Source organism: Leptopilina heterotoma, unplaced genomic scaffold (assembly GCF_015476425.1).
Source record: "Leptopilina heterotoma isolate Lh14 unplaced genomic scaffold, ASM1547642v1 Lhet_338, whole genome shotgun sequence".
Lineage (NCBI taxonomy): Eukaryota > Metazoa > Arthropoda > Insecta > Hymenoptera > Figitidae > Leptopilina > Leptopilina heterotoma.
The window spans coordinates 741,084-755,619 of NW_025111026.1; the positions used below are offsets into that span (position 1 = coordinate 741,084).

General features: G+C 25.9%; 1 protein-coding gene across 1 annotated transcript; it reads right to left on the reverse strand.

Annotated features, from left to right (window-relative positions):
* Positions 1-299: 299 nt before the first annotated feature.
* LOC122505069 lies at positions 300-12,375 on the reverse strand. The gene is made up of 2 exons (XM_043616488.1): positions 9,394-12,375; positions 300-386 (listed from the first exon to the last, which is right to left on the reverse strand). The coding sequence occupies exons 1-2, from the start codon at positions 12,373-12,375 to the stop codon at positions 300-302; spliced, it is 3,069 nt and encodes a 1,022-aa protein (XP_043472423.1).
* Between the last annotated feature and the right edge of the window lie 2,161 nt (positions 12,376-14,536).

Consider the following 14,536-nt stretch of genomic DNA (forward strand, 5'->3'; position numbering starts at 1 on the left):
TGTATACCAAAAAAGAAAATACGTCTAAAGATATTCTACGAATGATAAAAAAGGAAAAAAGTTATTTTCTTTATAAACAAAATTGTTGTTAATTTTTTTCTTTATTAATGTAAAAAACATAAAATACAATCTTCACGGCTCTCGTTTAACGGGCGAATTTTAAGTAACAAAGAACTTTCAGTGAGAAAGTTGTTCATTATGGACCAAAGAAGTTTTCTGGAAAATCACAGGGTTAATAATTTATTAGTGTTGAAATGGTGAATGTTTAAAGTTGATACCGTCCGAATGTGTAGCACGCGTCACTCGCCACAGGTGCTTGGGAGGCTTGGGAGTGTCGTTTCATAGGTTATGGCCATCGCGCGTGCCACACGTTCGGGCGGTATCAACTTTAAACATTAACCATTTCAACACTAATTAATTATTAACCCTGTGATTTTCCAGAAAACTTCTTTGGTCCATAATGAACAACTTTCTCACTGAAAGTTCTTTGTTACTTAAAATTCGCCCGTTAAACGAGAGCCGAGAAGATTGTATTTTATGTTTTTTACATTAATAAAGAAAAAAATTAATAACAATTTTGTTTATAAAGAAAATAACTTTTTTTCTTTTTTATCATTCGTAGAATATCTTTAGACGTATTTTCTTTTTTGGTACATTGAAAAATATTTAAAATTATCTGAATTATTGCGAGTTGAAGTGAAAAATGTCATTAAATTTGCAGTTTTCAAAAAATCAATTTTTCTCAAATATTTCGAAAACGGTAATAGATACAAAAAAATTTCATAAGAAAAAAATATGCACAATGAAATTTTCTATAAACATGTATATTTAAAATGTCTAAATTCAGAAGTTGAATTTTGAGTGTCCAGGGGATTTCGATTTCGGCCGAGAAAAATTTACGTGCCGTTCTACGATCCAGGTGCTCAATTGATAATTTCTATCCAATTTAATTCTCTGTAACCACGTGACCAGAATTTTAAACCCCTTTAATGCCCTGCAAAGAATTCAATGTTAATTAAAAGGCATTAACTCCACAACAAATGATTCCCTTAAACGGCATTAAAGTGAATTCAGACTCTGGTCACGTGGTTACAGAGAATTGAATTGGATAGAAATTATCAACTTAACAATAGAAAAGGAATTCATTAAGATTGCGGACAGAAACGGAATTGGTTTGGAATTTAAGGGCATAAAAGTGCCAATCCACTTTAATTCACCCCTTATTACTAGGTTCCGATCATTGACAGTGACTATGTTTCGCGTATGTAAAATAAATTTGGATATTATACAATAATTAAATATAAAGTGAAACGTAGGTCGTTCGTTATCTCAGAAATTGACCATTATAAATTAATAAATTTTGCATTTATTCCTGTCCCAAGAACTATGTCTTAGAATAAGTTGTTAAAAGTAAACTGCTTTCTCGTAAGTGCTGTATATTTCATCATTCAATATATAAGGAAACAAAGATGTATACTTTCAGTGAAATTCGTTGTCGTGCGTGCAGTTGTGTATTAGTGTATTAATTAACCGCGTCTATACATATAAGTGAAATAAACATGTGTGTGTCTTCAAATATTTATCCAACAAATATATAAGTGTGTGTGTGTCTGTGTATGTAAAAATCCTTCCAGTTTATCTCCATTAGTCAAGAATTGACGGGAAACCGGCGATAAAAATCCGTATTTTTTCTTTCACTCTTTCTTTCTGCATTTGCAAACGACTATAGTAATTTTACGTACACAATATTTCTGAGTTTACTACAGTTGTTTGGAACTATTGGACGAAATAGTAAGAAACTTTGCTAATTTGGTGAACATTTGTCGGATTAGTGACTTAGTGTAGAAAATAGTAAAAAATACAAAAAGTCCCCTTATTTCCGGTGGTTGCAATGTGAAAATAGTAAATTCTGGTGTGATTTTATACAAAAATTACACATCTTGGTCTCTCCGTGTAATTACCTTTTGTAAGTTGCGCAATTATGCGTCATGAACACTTTTGGCCAGTTTAGTTTTGCGCATATATGCGTCAGCGACAGTCAACGGGTTAAATGAAAGTTTTTAAAATTGCGCACCCATCTGTGGCGGTAGAATTTTAAAAACTGTTAACAAATTTTTTTTATTTAACAATATATATGAACAAAAGAGAAAAAAATTTACAAAGTAGGTATTAGTTAACAAATGTGTAGCATTCATATTTTTTTAAGTTATAAGATATCAGATTTGATCTGAGCGGTGCGCAATTTTATAAACTTTCTTTTATAAAAAAATTTATTAATATTGAAAAAATCCTATAGTTAATATTGTTCTTATTTTACTATAATTGTTTATTTATGATTCTTTTATTTAATTTTTATCTTTTAATTCTATTATCCTTTTTTATTTTATTTTTATTCAACTTTTTATTTATTAATTAACTTAAATTCTCATTAACATTAACATTTTTATTAATTAATATTTTCTATAAATTTCAGTTACTAACTCCAAATGTTACATTCCAATTTTCGGATTAAAAATCCTTTAAATCTTTTGACATGTAATGTAAAACATTTTATTGGTAAGATATTTTTATTGTTTTCTTTATAGTGACTTTTATGTTCATTTTAATTATTGTTTTATTTTTGTTCTATTTATTAATTTTGTTTTATTTATTTATGTTCTGTTAAATTATCATTTTAAGTCTTCGTGTATTTCTTTTTTGTTTTTTTTATTTATTGTTTTAATGTTTATAAATTATTATTTAATGTCTTCGTATTTTCATTTTATATTTTTGTTTTTTGTATTATTTTGTAGACTCCCTGATGAGGAAATCGTATTGATTTCGAAACTTTGGAGCATTTTATATATTAAAAACCACTTGTCCGAATGTATTCATGTAAAAAGTTATTTTACCTATTAATTTAATAAAATTTATTAAATTTTTTATTAAATTTATTAAATTTATTATTTTTTTAATAAAAAAATCGTTATATGTACATTCTAAATTCAAAATACAAAAAATTTTTTGGTGCTTCAAGAAGAGACTACTGAGTATACACTTCCTATGAGTTTCATTGCAACTTGAGGAGTAGAACACATAAATAATTCAAATTGTTTATAAAATTGTTATTAAAAATATGGAATTTTTAAATTTACAATCATGCAAATATTTTCATTTAAAAGAGTGAACAATTTTGTAAGTTTCATTAATTTATTGTAAACGGCTTTAGAGTTACTAATTTTTTAAAAAAATTTTGTAATATTTTGTTAATGCAAAAAAATAACAAAAATTTCAAAGAACTAGTGTTGTTTTATTCCAATTTTTTGTTTTATAGTTCGAATTGTTATGTCCAAAGTTTGATAGTTAATTTGTAAATAATAAAATAAGTGCAGTAAGAGAATTTAACCCCAATTTTCAAAAACTCAATAAAGAGGTACAGTTGCAATTTTTTAAAATAATTAATTATTCTATGAATTATTTATTTTTGTATTTAAATAACTGAATTTTGATAAGAATTGATTTAAAAAAGAATCTTAGTTAAAATTTTAGAAAATAATTAGAAGTGTGAAAGTAGAATTCTTTAGAAATAATTAAATTTCAACAATAGTGTTTAAATTTCAATCTATTTGAAATTCTAATTGCTGTAAAATTATAATAATATTTAAATATAAAAAATTATTAATTTATTAGCTTTCTTATAAATTAAAATTTTTGTGTAATATTATTCTAAAATTCTAAAAAAATAATTGAATTTTGGAAGACTTGCAGTTTATATTTTTATAAAAAATTTTTCCAATGGTTTTACAATTGAAAGTTTTTTGAAGTTTGAAGCAAATAAAGAACAATAAGTATTTGAATATTTATTTTTCAAAAATGATTGAAAGAAAGATTTAATTTGTAAATTCTGAAAAAATTAGATTTTTGACAAATATAATAATTAAAATTTTTTGAAAGATATACTTGAATTCCTGAAAATAATTTTAAATTACGGAAACAAATTGGAAATTTTGTAAAATTTTATATTTCTTTTAAAGAATTTAATTTTTTCATCTTTAAAAATTTTTTATAAATAGGTATAATTTTACTTTTGAAAATACATTATTTTATGAATTTACAAAAATAATTCTATTTAAATAATTCAATAATTCTTGTCGTTGAATTCTGATAGGAATTAATTTAAACATAATTTCAGTGAAAATTTTAAAAAATATTTGAATATTTAAAGCGTTATAACAGAAATTTTAGGAATTAAATAAATTTTTAAAGGTTTTTAAATTAAATTCCTCGAAAATCTAAGGGTAGTAAAAAAAAATATTTAAAATTATTAATTACATTTACTTTTCTTTAAAAATTCTTAAAGTTTTGAATAATTTAATTCAAAAATTCTAAAAAAATAATTGGATTTTGCAAGAATTACAATTGCAATTTTTAGAAATAATTAAACAAAAGGTTTTTCATTGAAATTATTTGAAATTTTAAATCCTATCGAAAAATAAATAAGAATAAGTTTTTAATTTTTTGTTTAACAAAAAGTATTGAAGTTTTGAATAATTTAATTCAGAAATTTCGAAAAAATGTAATTAAAATTTTTTAAAAATAGGGGAGAGTTGTCAGAGTTGGACAAGCGGTTTAGGGTTGAGCCACCGCGTTTATTTTGTTTTATCGCAGTAGCACCATCTATCTTTTTACGAAAATTCTTGCTTCTAATGCCAGCCATCTTTTCATATGAGTCGTAGTTAAGTATACGAACCTATACTTGACTATCGTACCAATTAGTGATATAGGCTCAGCAAAAACTTTTTTGTGGTGTCAAAAAAAGAAAACTAAATGTAGAAGAAATGTGCCAAAGACAAAATAAGTTTACAGAAATTGTTCATTAAGATGATATGTGAAAATGTGTAAAGTAATTTGGTGTTTGTGTCACACATTTGTGTTCTGTGCGCCTATGACGCAAAACGACGCGTGAATCAGAGTTAAGCCATGAGGGAAATTTTGCAATTACAAAGCGTACTTGCAACAGAACTTCATTTTTTCACTTAAAGAGGTGTTAAAAACTTCATTTCATTTTATTTGTTTACTTTTAAAAATTGTTTTAGAATATAATCGTATTTTTGAAGAATTCTATATAGAAAATTTGGAAAATAATTGAATATTAAAAAAAATTAGAATAAATTTATTACCACTGGAAATTTTAATTATTTAATCAAAAATATCTTACATTCAAGTTGCTGTTAGTAATATCTTGGCGATTTCTATAAGAGTTTTTCAAATAATTAAATTTAGAGAAAAATTATATTTGTTAAAAAGTGAAGAATTTTCATTAAATTTCAAAAAGCAAATCTTTTAAAGCAACAACAGAAAATAAAATAATAATAATCAATTTTATAAGTTGACAAGTGGTTATTATAACAAATGTCAAGAGCAGAAACAACCTCAAAATACTACTCGACAGGGAACCAAAATAAATCTGAAAATTTTTTCTTTTGCCTATACAACTTTCAAAAAGTCCCTCTCTAGTAATAGTTACGATAATTGATAAATGGAGTAAAAATTTAGTTTCTACTATTATTAGAATAGAAAAAGTCAAACATTTATAGATGAACCCTAAATTAATTCCTCCTATATACATTGAAATATGAGCATCTGCATTATTTCTATTATTATTGGTACTTCCACTTTTTTCTTCTTCCTCTACTGGTGGTAAATTTTTCCTGTCACAACACACCCATGTCAACATGTATATATACACATTCACCGGTAGAAAATAATAAATCTTGCAAGGTAGGAGAAAATCCAGTAACAAGGAAAGAGAACATGGACCAAAACCATGGCTGTTAATCCCTTATATGACGAACATGTGGGAGCTTCTGTGGAAAGTGCATGAGGTAAATAACACTCGAGGGTTGAAAGCACATGGTGTTTACTAATATATATATATATAGCTGATCTGAATCCTAATCACCATGTATTGATGCACCTGGTCATAATTACCTGCATCCAACCCATAGCCACATGGGGTTACATGCTATTGAAGCACACAGTGGTGGTGGACATCAAATCAAAATTAACACGTAAATTAAAGATAAATTGGTGTACTATATAGAAATTCTTCATTTGAATTTTAAATTAATTGTTATTTTCCTAGTTTTCACAAATATTTTAGATCCAACTCGAAAGTACACGGAGATTTTAGATTATACAATAATCAACTTCAAGATGAGCTATCTTTTTTAGCACTTCTGTTTCTTTCCAAAAAATAGTAATTTTTCTAAAACAGAGTGTAAGATGTAAAATTCGAACTTTTAATTTTCATAATTATTATTGTCAAAGTTCTTTTTGTTAATATCTCTTTTTTCCTAATTTACAAATCATAATATGATTTTAGTTCTTTAGTTTTCAATTCAAGCTGAATTTATTAATGATTAATAAAATCTATAGGGTAGGGTGGGGCATTACTATTCGCGGGGCGCAACTATTCTTTGTCCTGGAGAGAAAACTATTCAGCCGATTAAAGTTTTTTTACACTGTATACTTGTCATGTGAAATAAACATTGTATGCCACATTTGAGCTTCTGGCGCCATCTATCATAGGCGTTAGGTACCCAAATGTGATTTTGATATACTCGCTTACTTGTTTTCACTCATTCAGTCTGCCATTGTAAATAGTGATATACGGTCGGAAAAATTATCGGAAAAATTATTTCTAAAGTCAAATTTAGTGCTGAACACGAATATCATAATAGATTTTTGATATTCTATTGTTCAAAAATTTTACAAGTGTTTTTTCAAAAAATGAGCGGATGGGGCGTAACTATTCTTCCACTGATGACAGCGAAAACTACAAAACAGTGTATTTTTTTTTATTCTCCTTGTTTCTAGGTTAGAATGGTATGAAATTGTCAGAAAAAAACCAGAAAAAATCCTCCAATTAACAAATTATTTTTTATATTTTTTTAGTATTATATCATTAATAGCTGCAAGAATAGTTACGCCCCTCGTTTTTTTCGACATCAAAAAAAATTTTTTTTCGTAAAATCGCTGTAGTTCGGAACAGAATCGAGTTACAGCAAAATGATACATGGCAAAATTGTAGCTAAGAAGTCAAGCTTTCAAACGGTTCTACTCATTTTTTTATTTTTTTTAAATACATTTTCTAGACTCAAAAATCCAAAAAAGAATAGTAATGCCCCACCCTACCCTATTATAGATTTTATTAATCATTAATCAATTCAGCATGAATTGAAAATTAAAGAACTTGAAGTGAATATTCATTGGTTTGTAATTAAAAATACAGACGCAGTTATTGAAAATTCATTACTGTTATTGAAAAAATGAAAATCCATTGGTTTGTAATTGAAAAATACAGACGCAGTTATTGAAAATACATTACTGTTATTGAAAATTCAATACTGTTATTGAAAATTCAATATGATGATATCTTTCTCTTTTTGAAATGTTTGTCACATCTGGTTTCTCTTGATGACCAACTAAGGGTTTCGCCTTGCAAGAGATTCTATTTTATGACTTTTCAAATACCGGTTTTTTTATCATAGGTTTATTTGGACTAAAAGTTTGTGAAATTTTTCGAATAAAAGAAATATTTGGAAAATTTCCACAATTTCTTATAAGTTTTTGTCAAAAGGTTCATTTAGCGTCAGTTGCTTTACAGCATTTGCCAGAGGAACTAGATCCGCGCATGAAAGTCTTCTTGTTTTTACAGTGTTTTAAATAAAAAACGAGTGTTTAAACTATAATCCAAAATAAATATATTATAATGTTATATTTTACAAGTATTGAACAATAGTGAATGTTTTAATCTACTTGTGTGTATTATCAGTTAATTTCGACGAATTTCAATTTCTAGGGATAAGTAATTTTATTGTTAGTGTGGGTTATGATTAATATAATATTGATTCTATTTTGTTATTGTTCTTCATAATTGTTTATTATGGTTTGTGAAGAATATTTTGTAAAATAGTTTTGTAATCAAACATATTTTAATTGTGAAATAGAACGAATCTCTATAAACTACAACTTATTATTTTCTTCAATCTTGGTAAATATCACAGTGCAACATTTTTGAGGTCATCGAATGTGCACTAAGTTTTGACTTCAGTTTCTAAAAGTACTTATCAAAACTAGCAAAAACCTATTTCAGTTTTGCTAGATTAGCTCGGATTTGAATTTTATCGACATTTGAATTTTTTTTGAATTTTTACATTTTTCAGTTTTCTGATACGGGCGAATGGGAACACTGGCTATTAAAAGTTTATTAAAAAAAATTCGCAATGGTCACAATTTGAAAAGCAATAATCCCTCTTTAATTTCTGACATTGAAAAAAAATTTGGTCGAAAATTATTTGAGTTATGAATTTTTTTTTGTAATTTTTCAAATTTTTCGGTTTTTCTAATACGAGAGGGTGGGAACGCTATCTATTAAAAGTTTATTACACAAAATTCCCAATTGTCATAATTTGAAAAGCAAAAATCGCTCTTTAAATTCTGATAAAGAAAAAAAAATTTGGTCAAAAATTATTTGAGTTATGAATTTTTTTTTGTAATTTTTCAAATTTTTCGGTTTTTCTAATAAAGCGGGTGGAAACGCTGGCTATTAGAAGTTTATAAAAAAAATTCGCAATGGTCACCATTTGAAGAGCAGTAATCCCTATTTAATTTCTACGCAAGATAAAATATTTGATTCGAAATATTTGGTTTCGAAAAAATTAAAAAAAAAATCAAAACCCTCGGTTGCACAGGACCGCGGGTATACAAATGTACAGAAATAAATTAAATAACACGAATAATTTTCTACCAATTTTTTTTCATTTATCAGAAATTAAAGAAGGACTAGCAATCTAACGCGCGCTAAAGCGCGCGTCTAATACTTCGTTTTGTGATTTAGGCATTTTGAAATAAAGATTATGGGTCAGTATTTCTTAAAACGATCACGTAAATAAATAAAAAAAATTTAATTTTCAAAGTTTAATAATTTTGCTTCGTCATGAGAAAGTATTATTATAGTAAAATTTTTCAATCTCTATTTGTTAATGTTTTTATGACCCTTACAAAAAGCACTAAAAATCGCTTCGATTGGACTATTTTTAAATCTAATTAGATTAGAAATTACGAAATTATTGGTATTTTAACAACCAAAAATATTAAAGAAAATCTTATTTTTTAAATTCTAAAAAAAGTTGAAGTAAATTTTAAATTCTCATATAAATAACTTGTAGAACTTTAAAAATTGCTTTGATCCAAGTATTTTTAATTTAATTCGATAAGAAATACATTGTTATTTGAAAAAATAAAAATTATAAAAAATATTATTTTCAAATATTTTAATAAAAAGAATTTTATAAAAGCAGAAATGCAGAAAAGCAGAAATTTCCACAATTTACTATTTTTTACACAAACCTCAACAATATGAGTGCGACTACCATGCGGAACAATTGGCAAAGTTTGCCTAAAATCACCTGAAAGCAAAATAACTTTACCTCCAAACGGTTTATTACATTTTGTAATATCTCTTAACATGGATTCCATTGCTTGTAAAGCATATTTTGGGGCCATTGAAATTTCATCCCAAATAATAATTTTTGCACTCCTTAAAAGTTCAGCATGTTTCGACATTCCACTTATATTACATGTTGAATCTTCATTGATTGGTATAGGGAATTTAAACATAGAATGTGACGTTCGTCCTCCTTTTAGAAGATTAGCCGCTATACCAGTCCAAGCAACTGATAAAACTACTATTTCCTCACTTTCGACTGTAGTAATAATAGTATTGTGTAAATAGCTTTTACCACTTCCTCCAGGCCCATCAAGAAAAAAATATCTACTATCATATTCATCATTATGTACGGCCATCATAACATCATTAAAAACTTGCCGTTGTTCATCATTCAAACTTTCAATAAGATTATTAGCTTCTTCTTTTAGCAATTGTAATGTTAACGCATTACCTTTCTTATCAACAGAACTATAATCTTCAAGAATTTTTAGATCGATGTTTGGTAAACCAAATTGATGTAATGTAAATCCATGAAAATTAAATACTTCATTAATTAAAAGTAATGATTTTTGAAGCGATATTTCCACAGGTAAATTATTATCAAAAATCATGTGTTCTTTAAACTTATTCCATAAATCAACAGCATTCACAGGTAAACCAAACACACATATATATGCAAATAAACGACATAGTTCTTTAGGAAATTTCATACTCACGGCTTCAGTCAAACAATTATCCCACTCGTTATCGTCTACCATCAAATTTCTTGCACGTGCTGCTTCTGTATAAGTATTATATATAATACCTTCATATGTTCTCACATCTTCAAACGATTTAGCACCACGTACATAAAGTAGTAAAATTCTCAAAAAATATCTTTCAATGTCTTTTGGACTTACAAAATACATTCGGCAAATTATAGGTTTTGTAATTCGTTCTCGTTTTTTCCAAGTTTTAGATGACTCAACAAAAACATACTTATGTGGTATTTCAGAGTACAAATATTTGCGTGCTTCAGGATCTTGTCTATTTAACTGAAACCATGCTGTCAACATTGTATTTTTAAATTTCTCAATTGCAGTTTGTTCCATTCCTTCTTGAAAACATATTGATTGTTGATTAGGCAAATGTACAGCTAATCTATATGTTGCATGTGATTGCTCGTGCATATTGAATTCATAAAGTCTATGCATTGCTTCTGGTGGACACACATACCGTGTATTTAAATAATTTTGAATTTCATCATAATGCATTACTTGATTATCATCTTTATAACCAACTATTGCATAATCATGTCCCTTATAACAATATTTAAATAAATATTTAATACCACCTGTACTACCACATGCTACTAAGTTAATATGACATGCAAATTTTTTACTTAAATACGGATTATATGATACAATCATCGAATTGTCAGCAGTGCATTTAATTGACCCGTCTCTATTATAAAAAATAATTTTTTTGCCATCATTTCTCCGTCTATACTCCGGATAATTTTTTGATTCATAATTTGTTTTTGGAGAAAATGGTTTAGGATAATTTTTCGTGCATAATTTTGTTTCAGGATTCATACAAGGAGAATGTACATTTTGCTTTCCACAAGGTCCATGAACTTGAAACTGCTTCACAATTTTATAAAGTTCTAGATTCTTTTTCTCATCAGGAATTTCTGCACATATTATTTTATCTACAGTTTCTGCATCACGAATAGCAAACTTTTTATCTAAAAAAATTATTGAATGTACATGAGGCAATCCACGCTTTTGAAATTCTATTACATATACATAAGCAATGACTGGACCAAAAACTTGTTTATCTTTTAATTCACACATTAATTCTTTTACTTTCTTTTGAAAAACTCGGGCAACAATATCTGGTCGGTCAGATGCAGTTTCCGAATCCAATAAATTTTCCATAATCTCAGGCCATTTTGGATTACATGTCATTGTAATAAATAAATCTGGTTTTCCAAATTCTTGAACTAATCGCATAGCGTCCATAAAACATTGTTGATAAGCGCGTGGTCCTCCAGTAAATGTAGAAGGTAAAATAATCATTTTCCCTGGTCGAATATTTTCTTGTGTTGCTTTATTATTCATATAATCCATTAATCCACAGTACATTTCAGCTCGAAGTTTTTTCTGTTCAAAACGAATATATTTTAAACGCTCACCTTCTACTTTTGACCAACTATCAACAATAAATTGTTGAGTTAATTTACCCATTTGTAAACATGGATTAAATGTTCCTCTATAAGACAAGCGATACATATAAAATTGTAAAGGAGTAATATTACGAACACCATCAGTATGTTTCATATTTACAGTCCATCCTGGATCACCTGACGGAAACATTAAAGGATATGTCATGGGATCGGCATGTGTGCTAAGACTACTAATTGGAATACTTTTAGAACCCCTTGGATGTATACATATATCACGTTCAATTGGAGGCTCACCATCTTCGCTAACAAATATAACTGCTACTTCATTGCAAGACGGAACATTATATTTGCTTTGAGAAAATTTTGGATCACGTTTAAACCACATTTGAATGCTTCTCGGACACTCATTCATTAATTTTGCCCTTGCTTCTTCTTCCAATTCCAATTCTTTCATCATTTTAAATGACTTTGCATAAATATTAATATCTCTAAGTAAAATATCTATTTCAGTCATTAGTAATTGTAAACATTTTTTATTACATTCATTATTCAATCGTTCCATCACCGCTTCATCAGTATCAAGAATATACAATTGACCATATTTTCGATTATCTCCATTATCAGGATGAAGAGAGCATGTATCATGATACACTTGTCCATGTATACGAAATACATAAGGACCATATCCCTTTGGAACGTCTAATTTAGCTCCCATGCTAGCAAATGCACACGAACTATTATAAGATCGAATATTTTCCTTATAATTCTTACTTTTAAAGTTATTATCAAATAATAAATTTTTCAAATACAAAGGATAAGGTTTTAAATCATACAACTTTACTTTTCCTTTATGACAACAACTACTAAATTTTTTATCCTGTGGCCTTTCACACAAAAAATGTAACGCGTCACAAAACATACATTTGACATTCATTACACCTAAATAATTTTGTGTAACTTTATGTTCATCAAACTCTTCAGACAACATAATTCCAACTCCTAAAGTTTCCATCATTTTTCCATTTTTTTTATTCATTTTACATGTTAAATTATTTTTTTGTCGATTTTTTTTGTCATCGTCCGTTTCTAAAGATAATTGTTTTCTTTTATAATTTAAATTCTTTTGCTTCATTACATTCTTTTCATCTACATTTAACAATTTTCTGTAATTACGTTTTCTCAATCTATCATTCTCTAGTCTGATTTTTTTCTGTTCATCTGTTTCTTCAAGCCTTGCCTTCCTTTTTCTCTCCTTGTCTGTTATTGCATAAAATCTCTTTTTCTCATTTTTTTCATTTTCATTAAGCTTCTCCTCTGAATATTCTGAAGATATACCTCTATTAACATTATTGTCGGAAGCTAATTTAGATTCTCTTCTCAACAATTTTTCAAATTCAGTAATATGATTGTCATTTAACTTTTTTCCTTCATTATTTAAAATTTTACAATCCTTATTACTTAAATTTTGTTGACCTTTGGTTTCATTTTCTATTTTTAGAGATAATAGTATAATATAATTATATTATTATAATAGAATTAAATATAATAATATTATAATATTATTATAATATATATTAATTAATTATTATTATTATATATATTAATATATATATATATATATTATATAATAGAAATAAGTAAAGTAAATAAGGATAATATAGATGAAAATTGAATATTTTATTAATGTGTAAATTACAAAATGTTTAAGTTATGTAATAATTTAAGAATCTTATGAAAAAATTAAAATTGTAGGAATAAAAATATTTTAGAAAATAAATCAAATTACATAGTAAATAACATCTTGATGGACAATAATGAAATATTCAATATATTGTGGCATTTAAAATATTATAATTATAAATTTTTATAATGAAATTATAATGTTTTTTTTAAACTACATTTTAATTAATTAGAAATTTAAAGTTAGTAATGATTTTATAGTGTAGTAAAAATTTTAATTTAAAAATTAAAATTATAATAAATTGAATAAAAAAGAATTTGTTATATGATTAGGTGTATATTTTGTATTTAATTAAAAATTAAAATTTGTAAAAATTTGTAAAAATTTGTAAAAATTTGTAAAAATTTGAAGCATTTTTTTTAAAAATGCTAATTTTTATATCTAAAAGAAATGGGAAATAAATATCTATTAATAGGGAGGGGGAAACTTTAATCATATTTATAAGGAATAGATTAAATAAAATCAATAATTTCTAATTAAGTGAACTATTTTTATCGAGTGACTTTTGTCAGGAATGGAAAACTGGTTTTCCTCATAGGATTTGGAAGAAATTTAAGAAAAAGAGGCAAAAGAAAGATCTTAAAATTTTTAATTTAATATAAAATTTAGACCTGATAGAATATTAAATTTTTAATATATTAATATATTAAAAATATTAAAGGAAATTAATTTTAGTAAAAAATATATTTTATATAATAAATTAAAAGGGTAAAAAGAATAGAAATAAGTAAAGTAAATAAGGATAATATAGATGAAAATTGAATATTTTATTAATGTGTAAATTACAAAATGTTTAAGTTATGTAATAATTTAAGAATCTTATGAAAAAATTAAAATTGTAGGAATAAAAATATTTTAGAAAATAAATCAAATTACATAGTAAATAACATCTTGATGGACAATAATGAAATATTCAATATATTGTGGCATTTAAAATATTATAATTATAAATTTTTATAATGAAATTATAATGTTTTTTTTAAACTACATTTTAATTAATTAGAAATTTAAAGTTAGTAATGATTTTATAGTGTAGTAAAAATTTTAATTTAAAAATTAAAATTATAATAAATTGAATAAAAAAGAATTTGTTATATGATTAGGTGTATATTTTGTATTTAATTAAAAATTAAAA

Excerpts from the sequence above, each read along its gene's own strand:
- LOC122505069 (XM_043616488.1), bottom strand. The coding sequence starts at position 12,375 with ATGGGAGCTAAATTAGACGTTCCAAAGGGATATGGTCCTTATGTATTT. Across the intron at positions 387-9,393 it reads GTCGCACTCATATTGTTGAG|TTGATACCGCCCGAACGTGT; the intron begins GTTTGTGTAAAA and ends TAATGTTTAAAG.